Below are 14,395 nucleotides of genomic sequence, written 5' to 3'. Positions count from 1 at the left end.
TACCAGCACACAGCCACAAGGAGGTCAACAGCTGGGGAGGTACAGTATCAGACAGCAGGTATAAAGGAGAAATCCCAGGAGAAATCCTCAGATGACCGCTGAAGTCGGGAACAACAGGGCAGATCAGCCGCAGCTGCAGAGATGTTGGTGCGCAGGGAGCCTCGCAGCCACCGCCCAAGAAGACAAGATTGCTGACGTCCGCTTCCAATACTCCCCAACCGATACAGACAAGAGCCGACAGGAGACACACACCGGATCCCGCAAGACACAGTCAGGCACCAGGATAGAGTCCACAGGTAAGTATAATAACAGGAGTCAGCCCAAGGAGCTGGAGACAGTAAAAACAGGCCCCAGTGAGAGAGGACCTGGCTGCTGCAAACTCCTGGAAATAAACTGGGAAACACTGCTTGCAAACTTCCACCTCGGAGCCCAGTTAATCTGGAGAAGGTAACACACTGAAATATCCAGTTTGGGGGAGAAACAACCAGAAAAACAGGATAATTGAAGGATATATGCAGGAGAGCTGGCAAAATGCTTCTTTCTCCTAACTACTCCAGGCCACGCCCAGAGTAAACCTGTATTTTTAATCAATTGCACACAACACTTAAAACATAAAATTCCACTTCCACCAATAAGAGTGACCGCATACCAGAAAGGGCCTTTACAAAAGGCAATTAGAAAGCATGAAGGGATAAATCCCGGGTTACAACACCTCCAGGTTTCAGATGGTTCACCTTCCAAAGCTCCCCCAAGGTAGCGATCTCCAGTCTTTATCAAGGTGTCACCTTGATAAAGACTGGACAGTTGAAACGCGTCGGTGGAGTAAGGAGATCACTGTAGCTTGGGTGGCAAAGGCTGTGGAAGATTGGACGAAGTCTCTGAGGGAGACTATAGTCGACCCAACAAGGGAGCAGAAGTTCCTTCTGGACCAGATACAGGAGGCGGCTGTGTACTTTGGGGAAGTAGGTATTGACACAGGCATCATGGCATCTAGGGTCTCGGCTTACTCTGTGGCAGGCCGGAGAACCCCTTGGCTAAGGAACTGGAAGGCAGATCCAGGGTCTAAAAAGGCTCTAGAATTTTACCTTTCACAGGCAAGGTGCTGTTTCGACTGGGATTACATGACATCATGACTTCGTTGGCTACACCGAAGTCTGCGGAGTTACTATCTACATCTACTTCTAGAAGGCAGTTGTCATCCCGATTCTTTCGTCTGCAAAATAAAATGAAGAAATAGTCCTCGGCCAGACAGGGTCAGTCTCATAGAGGTATATACACAAAAAACCAGCGCTGAATAAGTTGGACGGTGTTTTATATTACACCGTCCATCTTATTCAGCGCTGGTTTTTTGTGTATATATTTGTATGTTGTTTCCTTATAGGGACTGACTGTCCCTCTATCACCAGCTGCTTTGTGACAGCGCGTCCATCCCCCCTTTTTATATTCAGTCTCATAGAGGACCACCCAGGAAGTCTTGGTCAACCAAGTGACCGGTGTCCAAGTCAGACAGTAAGCCTACTGCCTGATGGGGCGGACCTCCCCCTGGAGGATGTCAAGGTTGGAGGCCAACTGTTACAGTTCTCCCAGGCCTGGCATCAGACAACTACAGATGCCTGGGTGCGAGAGCTGGTTGTTCATGGTTATGCCATAACATTCCGAAGGCATCCCCCCCAGAGGTTTGTGATTACAAATCTTCCTGATGACCAAGTCAGAGTCTTGGCTTATTGGGAATCTGTGGGGGCCCTCTTGAACTCAGGAGTCATAGTCCCAGTTCCTGTGATGCAACAGGTAAGGGGTTACTACTCAAATTTATTTTTGATCCTAAAACCAAATGGGTCACAACGTCCTATCCTGAATCTTAAATCTGTCAACAGATTTGTCAGGGTATCGAAATTTTGTATGGAGACTCTACTGTCGATTATGCTGGCAATGGAGCCGGGAGACTTCATGGTGTCGCTGGACATTCAGGATGCAAATCTGCATGTCCCGATTGCAGAATCCCACCAGACCTTTCTCAGGTTTGCAATGGATCAGCAACATTTTCAATTTCAGGCTCTATCCTTCGGTCTGGCCACAGCCCCTCGGGTATTTACAAAGATAATGGCAGTCATGACGGATTGTCTCAGACGACAGGGAATCAGGATCCTGCCATATCTAGACGACCTCCTGATATTGGTATCCAGTCTCAGGAGATGTTGCAATGTCATCTACGAATTACTATTGTTTGCTTAAAGGAGCACGGCTGGGTGATCAACTGGAAGAAGTCTTCCCTGTCACCAACTCAGCGAATGGTGTACCTGGGGGCATGGCTGGACTCTCTGCAACAGAGGATCTTTCTGCCGGAGGACAAGATTGCGGCACTACAGTCTCGGGTGCACAGTCTGTCGTACAAGCAAGCAGTGTCAGTCCATTTTGCTATGCAAGTTCTGAGCTCCGTGGTAGCTACATTTGACATGGTGGCTTATGCCCAGTTCCACTCCAGGGCCCTACAGCTGTGGATCCTGGCCCAGTGGGATGGTCAGCATCATCAGATAAAGCATCAGATGATTTGTGTCTCAGCAGAGGTTCGGTTCTCCTTGGCTTGGTGGCTGGAGACGATTCACTTAGACAAGGGTCATCCGTTATGGGTCCCGGAATGGGTATGCCTCACCACAGACATAGGTCTATGAGGATGGGGAGCAGTGATGGGTCAGCACACCTTTCAAGGTAGGTGGACAGACCAAGAAAGCCGTCTATCAATAAATATATTGGAGCTTCGGGCAGTGCACAGGGCACTTCTTCTGATGCAGGACATTCTTTAGGACAGGTCCGTCCAGGTTCAGTCCAACAATGCAATGGCAGTAGCCTAAATAAACCATCAAGAAGGCACAGGAAGTCTGGCAGCCATGAAGGAGGTTCCTGCGATCTCGGCAACTTTTATCCCAGGTGTGCTCAACTGGGAAGCGGACTTTCTAAGTCGCCAGGTCATACACACTGGAGAATGGGCTCTTCATCCAGAGGTGTTTCAAATCCTGGTGGACAGGTGGGGGGTACCAGACGTAGACCTTATGGCATCATGTCACAACCACAAGGTCCCCAGGTATGGGTCCAGGACAAGGGACTCCTCAGCAGCCTTCACGGACGCCCAGGCGGTGAGATGAAAATTCAGGTTAGCGTACCTGTTTCCTCCAATCTCCCTCCTCTCAAGGGTTGTCAGGAAATTCAAACAGGAAGGTGGCAGGATGATTCTAATAGCTCCTGCCTGGCTCAGGAGGCATTGGTTTTCGGATCTGACACGTCTATCAATAGACAGTCCATTTCCACTGCCTCTGCGGCAGGACCTGTTAATGCAGGGCCCCTGTCTTTAACAGGATTTACCTTGGCTGGCTTTGATGGCTTGGCTCTTGAGTGTTCCGTTTTAAAGGCCAAGGGGTTTTTTTCTGTGGTGTTACAACAGGAAATATGACCCTAAGATATTCAAGGTGGCCAGGGTACTTGGTTTTCTCCAGGCTCGATTAGACTTAAGTCTTCGCCTGGCTACCTTGAGAGTCCAAGTTTCGGCTTTGACTGTTTGATTTCAGCGCAAGACTGCTTCTCTGCCGGATGCTAGAACATTCATGCAGGGGGTACTGTGATGGCAACCTCCATTCTTCCCACTGTTAGCTTCATGGGAGTTGTCTCTGGTTCTCAAGGCACTGCAGATGCACCTCTTTGAACCTTTGTATAAGGTGGACTTGAGATGGCTGACGGCGAACACGCTTTTTCTCCTGGCTATCTCTTCAGCTCGCAGAGTGTCTGACCTGGCAGCTCTGTCATGTCGCTCTCCCTATATGGTGTTTCATCGGAATAGAACTGTCCTCCGTACCAAGGCGGGCTACCTTCTAAAGGTGGTTTCCCGTTTCCATCATATTAATGAGGAAATTATAGTTCCGGCCTTTCAGTCTTCTGACCTGTCTACAGGTGAAGCGTCCCTTAATGTGATTCGAGTCCTCAGCATCTATGTGGATCGGACTAAGTCCATCAAGAAAACAGATTCTCTATTTGTGTTGTATGAATTCCACAAAAATGGCTGGCCAGCAAATAAGCAGACTTTGTCCCGCTGGCTCCGTATGACCATTTCCCAAGTCAATACTCAGGCTAGTCTCCCTGTTCCTAACAGGGTGACAGCCCATTCCACTCAGGACAGGGTGCCTCTGCTGAACAGCTCTGCAAGGCAACCATCTGGTCTTCCGTGAGTACGTTCATAAAGTTCTATGCTTTTGATCCATATGCCTCCCAGGATGCTTCCTTTGGGCGACGGATTCTCCTATCTTCTCAGGAGCATCCCCATCCCTTAGGGAACTGCTTTAAGACATCCCAAAGTAATTCCTGTGGACCCTATGGAACCCGAAGAAGAAATACAGAATTATGGTATAACATACCTTTTATAATTCTTTTTCTTCGAGGTCCATAGGGTGGACAGGGCACCCACCCTGACGCACCTGGCCTCAGATGGACCTGTTCTTAAAGCTTTATATCACAGATTCCCTCTTCGCTTGTTGAGTGTTTTCTTGTGAAATTTTTCTTTCTTCTCCATTCTCCATCTCTTGCCGCGAGGCTTAGTCACGAACTGAATGCCTGTGGCTGGGGGCAGGGGTATATAGGGAGGAGAGCTAGTGCATGCTGGGAGCTCCAAAGCTTTGCTGTTTGGTGCAATGGACGCTGTCCAACTATATATCCCAAGGTAATTCCTGTGGACCCTATGGACCTTGAAAAAAAATAATTCTTAAAAGGTATGTTATACCATAATTCTGTATATTCGTCAGGGTGCTGACGAAAATGCAATACATAAAGCATTGAAACATTGGTAATCTAGCCTGACACTATATTTATTCCGAGTGCCACCATCATGGAATCTCTCTCTCTCTCTCTCTCTCTCTCCCTCTCCCTCTCTCCCTCTCTCTCTCTCTCTCTCTCTCTCTCTCTCTCTTCCTCCTCACCATGTATAGCTATCCTTGTATCCTGAATAGATCCAGCCCTCCCTGCCCTGCATCCCCCTTGGTCCAGCGTTTCCTGCCCTGTGCCCCCATATTAAAGTCCACCCTTCCCTACCCTGTGTTAGCCCCACTATTTATATCCATCCCTGTGCCCCCAACAGGTCCAGCCCTCCCTGTCCTGCACTGCCCCTTAGTCTAACCCTCCCTACCCTGTGCCCCCTAGGCCCAGGCCTCTCTGTTATGCATCCTCTGTTGGTCCAGCCCTCCCTGCCCTGCATCCCCAGGCCCAGTCTCCCCTGTCCTGTGACCCTCCATTTGCTGCCTGCCCTCCCATATCCAGACATCACCGGTCTCCAATATATCGCCCCCACCACCCACCTTTCCCTTGTGCCCTTCACAACCCCCAGGGGTGCCTAACCCTAACCCCCCTTCCCCTAGCCTAAACCTAACCTACCGGGGGATGCCTAACCCTAAGTCCCCCCCGGGAACCCTAAACCTAACCCCCCCCCCGCGGCTGTCCCCGCCTGTCGCCCGGCTTACCTTCGATCGGTAAGCCAGGTGTCGGGCTCCCGGCGTAGAGAAAATGATAGGTGTCGGGATTTCGACGCCTGTCATTTAACCCTTGCCGGGATTGTACAGTTGGGAAGCCAGCGGTCGGGATTCCATCCATCGGCTTCCCGACTGTTTCCCTGGAGAAATAAATGTAAAAATAAGTGTGATGCAGAGTTACATGCAAGCAGATGGATCCCTCAACGTTTAGGACACAACAGCTGAGCGCATGCATCCATTCCGAGTTGTACACATCTCCGTCGCAGTCATATCAGTGGCAACTCCACTTGCAGCTGAATGGGTGTAACTGGCAGTCAATGGTGTAGTCGCATATAAATTAAGCTTAGTGGTAAAGTGTTGAGGGCATGGAATGTAATCTACTGTATGGAAGGTCAATGAAAACGGTTGAATCCCAGAAGATATTTTTTTTCTCATACAAATGTTACATAACAAAACTATATATTCTCTTTTACAGAGTACTTGCTTTCAAACATACACAAACTGAAAGAGTTGAAAGAAATTGTGCTGGAATGCTCAGATGGTGAATGGGACGTAACTGAGATTTTGACAGATGAATTTAAAAGCCTGAGTGGGATTGAAAGACTAGTGTTTAAAAAAGTTAATATGAAAGGACAGACTTCCCGACTAGGTAAGTAATATACTTTAATAAAGTTAATTTTTATCTATATTCTTAGTTTTATGGTGTTCTAAATTTACAGCAGACACAGTAAATAATTATACATGAATTTACTACCAAGTAAAACAACAACGAAAACAAACAACAATAAACAAAATAATATTTGAAACACAGGTTATGGTGGACTGGTGTATACATTACCCCACTGCATGATACCTGGTAAAACCAGACACTCATGCCTAGTTCTGGAGAATAATAATAATAATCCATAATAAAGATTGCCTTGATAGATTTTGAGATTAGAGACCATGAAAGTTCCTTTCAATTATTGTCAGTAAGTTAAACACCTAAAGATTCTGGATAATGCAGTTAGATGGCTTACCTACAGTAGCACCTTCCTGGTATACTTAAAATAAACAATATTGGTGTTCAGCTAAATTTTTCCAAAGACATTTATCTATATTTGAAAGACAGTTCCATCTATGCATATGGTACATGCCAGTCCCAGAATAAGGCAAGCCCTAACCAGGATTGGCATCTGCCGATCATCATCTGTGGTCCCACTCTATGTAGTGTGGCTGGACGACTTACTGTACAAGTGTTTTGGTGACATAGTTCAGCTTAAAGTTAATGTTTGGTTTTGATTTTGGCTTTACTTGGGCTTCCCTATAAGCGCTGTTCTGAATTCCTGCCATGTGTCCTGCCATCTGATACCACCAGCTTTTAAATTCAAGATCCAGGACACACAGCAACCACTTGCAGGCTTTCCTTACATGGGTGAGTCCCAGGGGTCAGCTCCTCCAACTGGCTAGCACTAAGAGTCCACAAGATTCACATATCGGAACAGTAGACTTTCTCAGAACCTCGTAAGAAGAATTAAAAGAGAGAAAGTGAATCAAGATCAATTGATGCAATGTCTCTAGGTCTTTTCTCTTTGCCTAGATACACAAACACTAGAGGTGGTCAGACTCCTCTTGCATCCCTACTAATTACTGCGCTTGGTAATAAGTTATATTTAAAACAAATGCATGATAAATTTATAATTCCTTCTATGTCCCGCCATTACTCATATGCACCCATGACTGGGTCTGGACTCTGGAGAAGTGGAGACATCTATTTGAGGGGGCTATATTTTCAGTGACCATTCCTAACCTCAAAATGCCCAATACTTGAATCCTCACCAAGCAAGGAAGGGGTTATTTTGTTATTGTTATTAAATTCTTGACCACCTATTGTCTGTGTCTCCAAAACAGCAGAGCAGATATTCTGTCTTCATCTTTCAACTTCTGATGTGGAATCTCTATCAGAATGCAGCCCTATTTTAGATACCTTTCTGAATTTTGCTTATTACTCCTTTGCAATGTTCTCCTCCTCCTGGGAAAACTTTTATTTTTCCAATTCTTCCTCCAACATTACTACACAGGTCTGATCCTTATTGTTTTGCCGGGCATGAAACTATAAGAAAGACTTTGACAGAGTCACAAAAATGACAACTACAGTAATTTCTGCTTGCTCCATTTGTGCATGCTAAGGTGTCTCAACAAAGCCCTCTTGGTCAGGGGCATAACCAACAGTATGGGGGCCCCATAGCAAAATTTCCTCAGGGCCCCCATATGTCTACCTATACAGTGCCCATGTAGTTGTGCTCATTATGCAATGCCCCCTGTAGTTGTGCCCATTATGCAATTCCCCCCTGTATTAGAGCCCCTTATGCATTGCCCCAGTAGCGCCCATTATGCAGTGCCCCTTATTTTGTGCCTCCAGCAATGCCCCTAATGCGGTGACCCCAATAATGCCCCTAGTAGTCCCCTTTATGCTATGCACTCAGTAATGCCCCTAGTACTGCTCCTTATGCTGTGACACCCCTCCCCTGTGCAGTACTTACCTCTCTTTGCGCTCCAGTCCATGCTGTCACGTCAGCTCCCTGCATAGACGCTGCCGCTGACCGGATCTGACTAGATCCAGCAGCAGTCCAGGCTCCTCTCATTGCAGTTGAGGAGGGTGACGTCACCCATGCACCCGCACACTGCATCACTGGGAGCGCTGGCATCTGAAGCGATCAGAGGTGTCTTTAGTCTCTGATCACTTCAGAGACCAGCGTCCCCAGTTGCACCAGCAACTTGGCCGGCCATGATACAGAGCATGCAGGGGGACGCTTGCTGGGCTGGCGGGTCCCCTAAGCCGCCTGGGGCCCCATAGCAAGCACACACCCTGCACCCTCTATAGTTACGCCACTGCTCTTGGTCCTATGCTTCCACTAATTGTTCTGCATAAACTCTGGACTCAATAATCCATGGACTTTTTGGCTGACCAATTCTCTAGTGCAGCCCATTTCATCCCCTTGAAAGCTGTCTATTTGCATGGTGGTTTTGGGTTTGTGGGAACCAGTTATATCCAAATTCATGAGAACTTTCTTCAAGATTATTATTTCTTCAAGTTTTCTGCAGTTTACCGTCTGCAATCTAATGGCTAAAATTAAAAAGGGGGGCTGGCCTACACATCCTAATCCAAACATAAATAAGAATTGATACCATACTGAGCCTTGCAGTTCTAATGCAGAAAAAAATGAAAATGCAGGTGCGCACTCTGAGCATTAAGAATACTGATGATCGAAATATTTGTAATAAACTTCAACAATTAACATGGTTTTTAAATAAGTAAGGTTCTTAGGGCCTGGTTAAGGTTGGTTCGCAAGGTTGTTTGCACACACCCGCTCGCTGTGAAAATATGCTAATGAATGCAATCGCACGGCAACCGCAGCCCTATACCAAGATGCCCACCACTGTATAAAGCCTGCCCACTTCCCATGACATGCATCCACAAGTCAGTGAAAACATCGGTAACATCGAACCCATACGTACAGTTGTGGTTGACCATGACCTGTCGCATAAACTGCTTAACTTCCTGTCGCCAACTAGATCTCTGGCTACGTATACAATCGCACAACTCATGTAACAACGTTCAAACGCACAGGCACGCTTGCGTTCGCCCGGCCACCCCTTCGCTCTACCCCCAACGGTCACTTCCTGTCAATCACTGTGTCATGGGACTGCGTGCTTAGGCCCTCATTCAGAGCCACTCGCTATTTGCGGTCGTTCGTTCTAAAACAAGGGGTGGCTATTCAAATGAACCGTTCGCTGTTTGCGGTCTGTTCACGCCTCTATGTCTGAATGAGCGAACAAAACGTGCGTTCGTTTTTTTGAAAAATACGCCCCCTGGCCGCTCGCATCCTACGTCATGTCCGCTATTTATTAAATTAATCGAGTACATCGACAAGGGTATGAACTGCTCGCTATTCTTGGGGTTGGTGTTTGCTACCACAATTTTGCGAGCAGTTCTGACTATAAAATAACCCAGTGACGTGGTCAATGACGCTGCTGTTTTAAATATGCACACCCATAAAACGCCCGTTTTGACCTTTAAGCACGCCTGCGTTCTGATTTCCACTCCCCATTTTCAAGCACCTTCCCCTGTTACCACCCACATACGCCTCTTTCTGTCACTCAAAATAGCAGGCATTCGCTATTTTGCAAGCACATGAATTTCGGCTGCACTGACTGGTTAGCGCATGCGTATAACGATCCGTATGCATGCGCAGTTGGGCTAACATCGCTCGGAACGAACGAGCGGCCGCTTACGAGCGGCTCTGAATCAGGCCCTTACTGCGATCAATTCCCGATCGCAGTGGTTGGTTCGTGCGCGCGCACTGCAATGTATACGTGTGCGCAGAATGCAAAGATCAGCCAGCTGATCAGCTGAATGCAAAGATCAGCAGCCTTGCGAACCAATCTGAATCAGGCACTGAGTACATATTTGGCCAAAGATGTTTGCCCACCTACCACGTCACGGTTAACCTCATATGGTGGTTCCCTTACATACCTAATACTGACACATTAAATAAATCTATCTAGGACTTATCTTTAATATAGCCCATTTAAATGTGTTTAGTGCAATGTAAAGAACCCATACCAATTAAAATTGTGGGTGGTGACAGGGGCTGGTCTTTGAAAACGGAGGAGTAGATGTTCGAACGCAGGCATGCCTGTGTGTTCTAACGGCGGTTTATGGGCACACATAATTAGCATGAAAGCGTCATTTTACATGTCACCTGGTTGCATTTCACACTGCAGTGCTTGCGGCGGAGTAGGGTCGACCTCAAAGGCTGCGAGCAGCTCTGATGGCTCTCGATGTTATTGATAAAGCATACACTTCCTGGAGATGATGTGTGCTGCGAAGGGAAGGGGGCGTCTTTAGACTGGCGTGCGGTCGCTCTGTCGACGCAAGACATAGTGGGCGTCCTCTTGCCTGGCCGTGTGATCATTTCCTATGCATATATTAGCAGCTGATGGCTGTGTGCGAACGCAGCTTAGCGAGCGGGTCTGAATCAGGCCCTGAGCCCTGTAGTTATAATGCAGAAAAAAAGAAAATGCAGGTGCACACTCACTTGCATGTCCTTATGGTGGACATCACGCTTTCTGTAGGGTAAAGAAGCTGTGAGATCCATTTTAAGGACATGCAAATGAAAACATTTGTATCCCTGAAATAAGGGTAAAAAATCTTGGCTCCAAGAGTGGAAATCTTATGCAAGGTACACACTAGAGCTAGACCATGTCTAGTGGGTATGACAAAGGCAGCGGCGGGACAAGGGTGGGGTGTCAGCATCGGTAAGTGCATACACACTTGCCTATGCTGGAAGCGATGGTGTGACGATGTCACAATGTCAATGGCGATGCGCAGGAGTGCACATTGTCAATGACATAGCCGGAACACACTGTCCGAAGTAGATGATATGTCGTCCGATTCGCCAGATGGGATGACATATTGTCTAGTCTAGTGTGTACCCGGATTAGCAGTTAACTGTGAATAACTGCAATCTGTGAAATTGTATTTTTTAATAAATTTCAAGATATAACTTTTTTTTTGTGTGGTGGCCTTAGACCATCACTACATTGGGTGTTCAAATTTAGTTGGCAAACTTAAAACTACAGTATTGGCATAAGAATTTTTTCATGTATAGAATAACTAATATTGTACCAAATGCTTCAAGCCTATAAGGAACTTCTATTCCCTTTTTTCTTACAGTAGAGAATACCTAATATCATAAACAATAACTTCACATCTGTAAGGAGCTTTTACTACCTTTTTTTTTCCTCACAACTTAATACAACTATTAATATTCTATTTGTGCACCTCCTGGTGGTTCTTAGGAGATATATATATATATAATGTCCACAGAAGTGGCAAAAGTCATGGGGTAGGTGCCTAGTGTCTTGTAGAACCTCCCTAGACCTGTGAAGTGCAGCAATTCAACGTGGCACATGGCATTGATTTCACAAATGGACGGAAGACCTCTGGAGAGATGGTGACCCATGCCATCTGGATAGCTTCCCACAGCTCCCTGATATTTGTGGATGAAGGTTCTTGAGTGTGAATGGACCTCTCCACCACGTCCTATAAAAGCTGAATTGGGTTAATGTCGGCCGAACTTAGTGGCTACACCATTTATTGGGACTCTCCAGAATGCTCCTTGAACCAAGTTTGGACAACTTAGGACTGATGACACAGTGCATTATCCTGCTGGAATATTCTAACTTTGTGGTGGTAAATGAAGTCCATGAAGGGCTGCAAATGTTCATCAAGCAGGGCAAACGTAACAGTTACCAGTCAATGACATGTTCAAGTGGACCAGCAGACACAACCCATGCTACATGAACACACCCCACACCATTATGGAACCACCATCAGGCTGCACGATGCTTTGTGAAAACTAGGGTCCATGGCCTCATGGGGTCTATGCCACACCTGAACCTTACCATCAGTCTGAAGCAATTGGAACTTTGACTCATCGGACCACATGTAGTATTAACAAGGAACTCTGGTGGGTTTTCTGCTTCCATATCCCATGGAAACTAAAGAATGCTGACCTGCTGGATATGTGTCTGGTACCTCCTGCATTGAATGTGGATGTGATTTGAGCCAGTGGCACTTGTCTGTTACCAGGGACAATTCTGGCCAGACACTGCTGGTCATGGACATTAAGCACACGTGGTCAGCCACTGTGCTCTCCACGGTGGTTGGTAAAGCCTTCCCTGAGGTATTCCCGGTACACATGTGACACCGTAGATCGAGGAATGTTGAATGTCCACACAGCTTCAGAAATGGAATGTCCCATTAGTCGGACACCCACTATGATGTCCTGTTCGAACTTCGACAATTCACGTTGTCTTGCCATGAGCAGCCTAGCCATTGTTTAAATGACTCAAGAGATGTCAGATTACAACTGATGCCGTTCTGGGCAGTTTCAAGATATCACAGTATGGTGGCACAACCTATTATTACCTTTACATACTGCTATACCATGAATTTCTGCACTTCAGTGTATTTATATGATACAATATATACAGTATATCCCTGGTTTAGGGGTCTGCCTGTACATTTTGGCTAATCTCTTGAGCCACTGGACAGATATTGATGGGGTTTTCATTATTCTATACAGCATTAGTCAAGGAAGAATTAGGTGTATGAACCTTTCATCTGTGACAAAAGGGAGCTGAGCAGTGACGATTTTAGTGAAGCAAAGTCACATAAAAAAATCGTGCACCAAGCTGCTGTATATGAGCTGGCTGGGGTGCTCAAATAGCAAGGCAGTGAGAGTCAACCAGTGATAGCAATGTGCCCTGTTGCTTAGCAGAATCCTAGAGAGGGGAGGGAGTAAGGGACTGAGCATGATATCGTCTGAGGCAGACAGAGAGTAAGAGAAAGCCTGTAATAAACCCATGAAGATGCACTGGTGCAGACAGTAGCCAGTGGAGGCATAGCTACCACAAAATAAAAAACAAAAACCTAATTATCTGAAAACCATTGAATGATTTTCATTCGATGGTGGCAAATATCGGATCACCACCATCAAATGGTAATAACTATCATTGGAACAAAAACATTGATGGTTAGTAACCATCAAATTTTGATGTCCATCCCTACGCTGAACCTGCAGGCGGACTCTGGTCACCACTTCTCCACTGTGAAGTGCTTCCTCTACAGCGTGATATTCCCGCTCAGCCACACACCCTCGGTGAACAGGAGGCATCTCCCATTGAAGTCAGCACATTTCTCGGATGGCTGCACCACTGCAAAGAAGCTCAACAAGAAGCCCAGGTATTTACAGTGTACATTGTGCAAAGAGGACATTACTCATCGCCATGTTTGGCAGCTGGGCAGTGGTGCGCATGGATGCGGAAATATGCAAAAGTGCCCCAGGCCCAAGGGACATGCTGCTGATAATGCTTACGATAGCTGCAATACAAATCTATAATCCATAATCCTCCTGCCATTCCCAGCACATTCCAGTGGCCAGACTCCATCCAGCTGCAGGGTAGCAGGTGGTGGTGGTGGGGGTTTGTGGTGTCACTGGTGTGCAGAAGTGAGAAGCAGGGGGTTTGTTTAAGATGCAGGGGACTGTGGTGACATGGCGTAGGTTGTTATGAGATGCAAGGGGCTTTGGCAAGATGAAATTTCTCCTGTGCGAAGGCGGGGCGGGTCGCTAGTATATATATTAAAGAAATAAGAAGGCACTGAAATGGGACTTGTTGTGGACTTAAATATAGTAAAGGATTAGCAGCAACGTTTCAGAGAATCCATTCTCAAGCTAAGGAGTTTTGGATTCTCCGAAATGCCGCTCCTGGGCTTTCACTATATTTAAGATAAATTCACAAGTATCATTTGAGTGCCTTCTTCTTATTACATATCATATTACATATTAGGGGTGAGCGGGTTCGGATTTCTGAAATCCGAACCCCCCCGAGCCCCCCCGATCCGAGTCCGATCCGAGTCAGGCTCGACTTTTCCCGCCTGACTCGGATCTGACATCGAGGCAAAACGTCATCATCCCGCCTTCCGAGTCTCGCGGGTTTTGGATCCTATATAAGGTACCCGCGTCGGCGCCATTTTCTCACTCGGCTGTGGACAGTGAAGAGGGAGGGTGGGAGTTAGTGCTGTGTAGTGTAGTGTAGTGTAGTGCTGCTGTTGTCCACTACTTCAAAGTCCATAGGGGCTGGCTGTGTTGTGCTGTGCTGCTGTTGTTAATAGGGGCTGTGTCCACTACTTCAAAGTCCATAGGGGCTGGCTGGACTGTGTTGTGCAGTCAGTTCTCCATAGGGGCTGTGTCCACTCCAAAGTCCTGTGCAGTGTCCCAGTCCTAAAGGGGTGCTGTAGTGTTGTCCAGGGGGTGCTCTGTCCATCAGGGGTGCTCCCCCCA

At 46.8% G+C, this 14,395-nt stretch overlaps 1 protein-coding gene across 2 annotated transcripts in view; it reads left to right on the top strand.

Moving 5' to 3' along the window:
- Positions 1-14,395, top strand: part of LOC148509031 (baculoviral IAP repeat-containing protein 1-like) — a 109,128-nt gene that overhangs the window by 71,786 nt on the left and 22,947 nt on the right. For both annotated transcript variants that reach the window (XM_088443774.1, XM_088443773.1), the window contains one exon: positions 5,980-6,153. In XM_088443774.1, the coding sequence (XP_088299900.1) occupies positions 5,980-6,153 (174 nt within the window). The remainder of the gene's footprint in view (positions 1-5,979; positions 6,154-14,395) is intronic.

Source organism: Taudactylus pleione, unplaced genomic scaffold, assembly GCF_031769625.1.
Source record: "Taudactylus pleione unplaced genomic scaffold, aTauple2 ptg000333l, whole genome shotgun sequence".
Classification (NCBI taxonomy): domain Eukaryota; kingdom Metazoa; phylum Chordata; class Amphibia; order Anura; family Myobatrachidae; genus Taudactylus; species Taudactylus pleione.
This window is presented reverse-complemented; position numbering and strand designations above follow the sequence as displayed.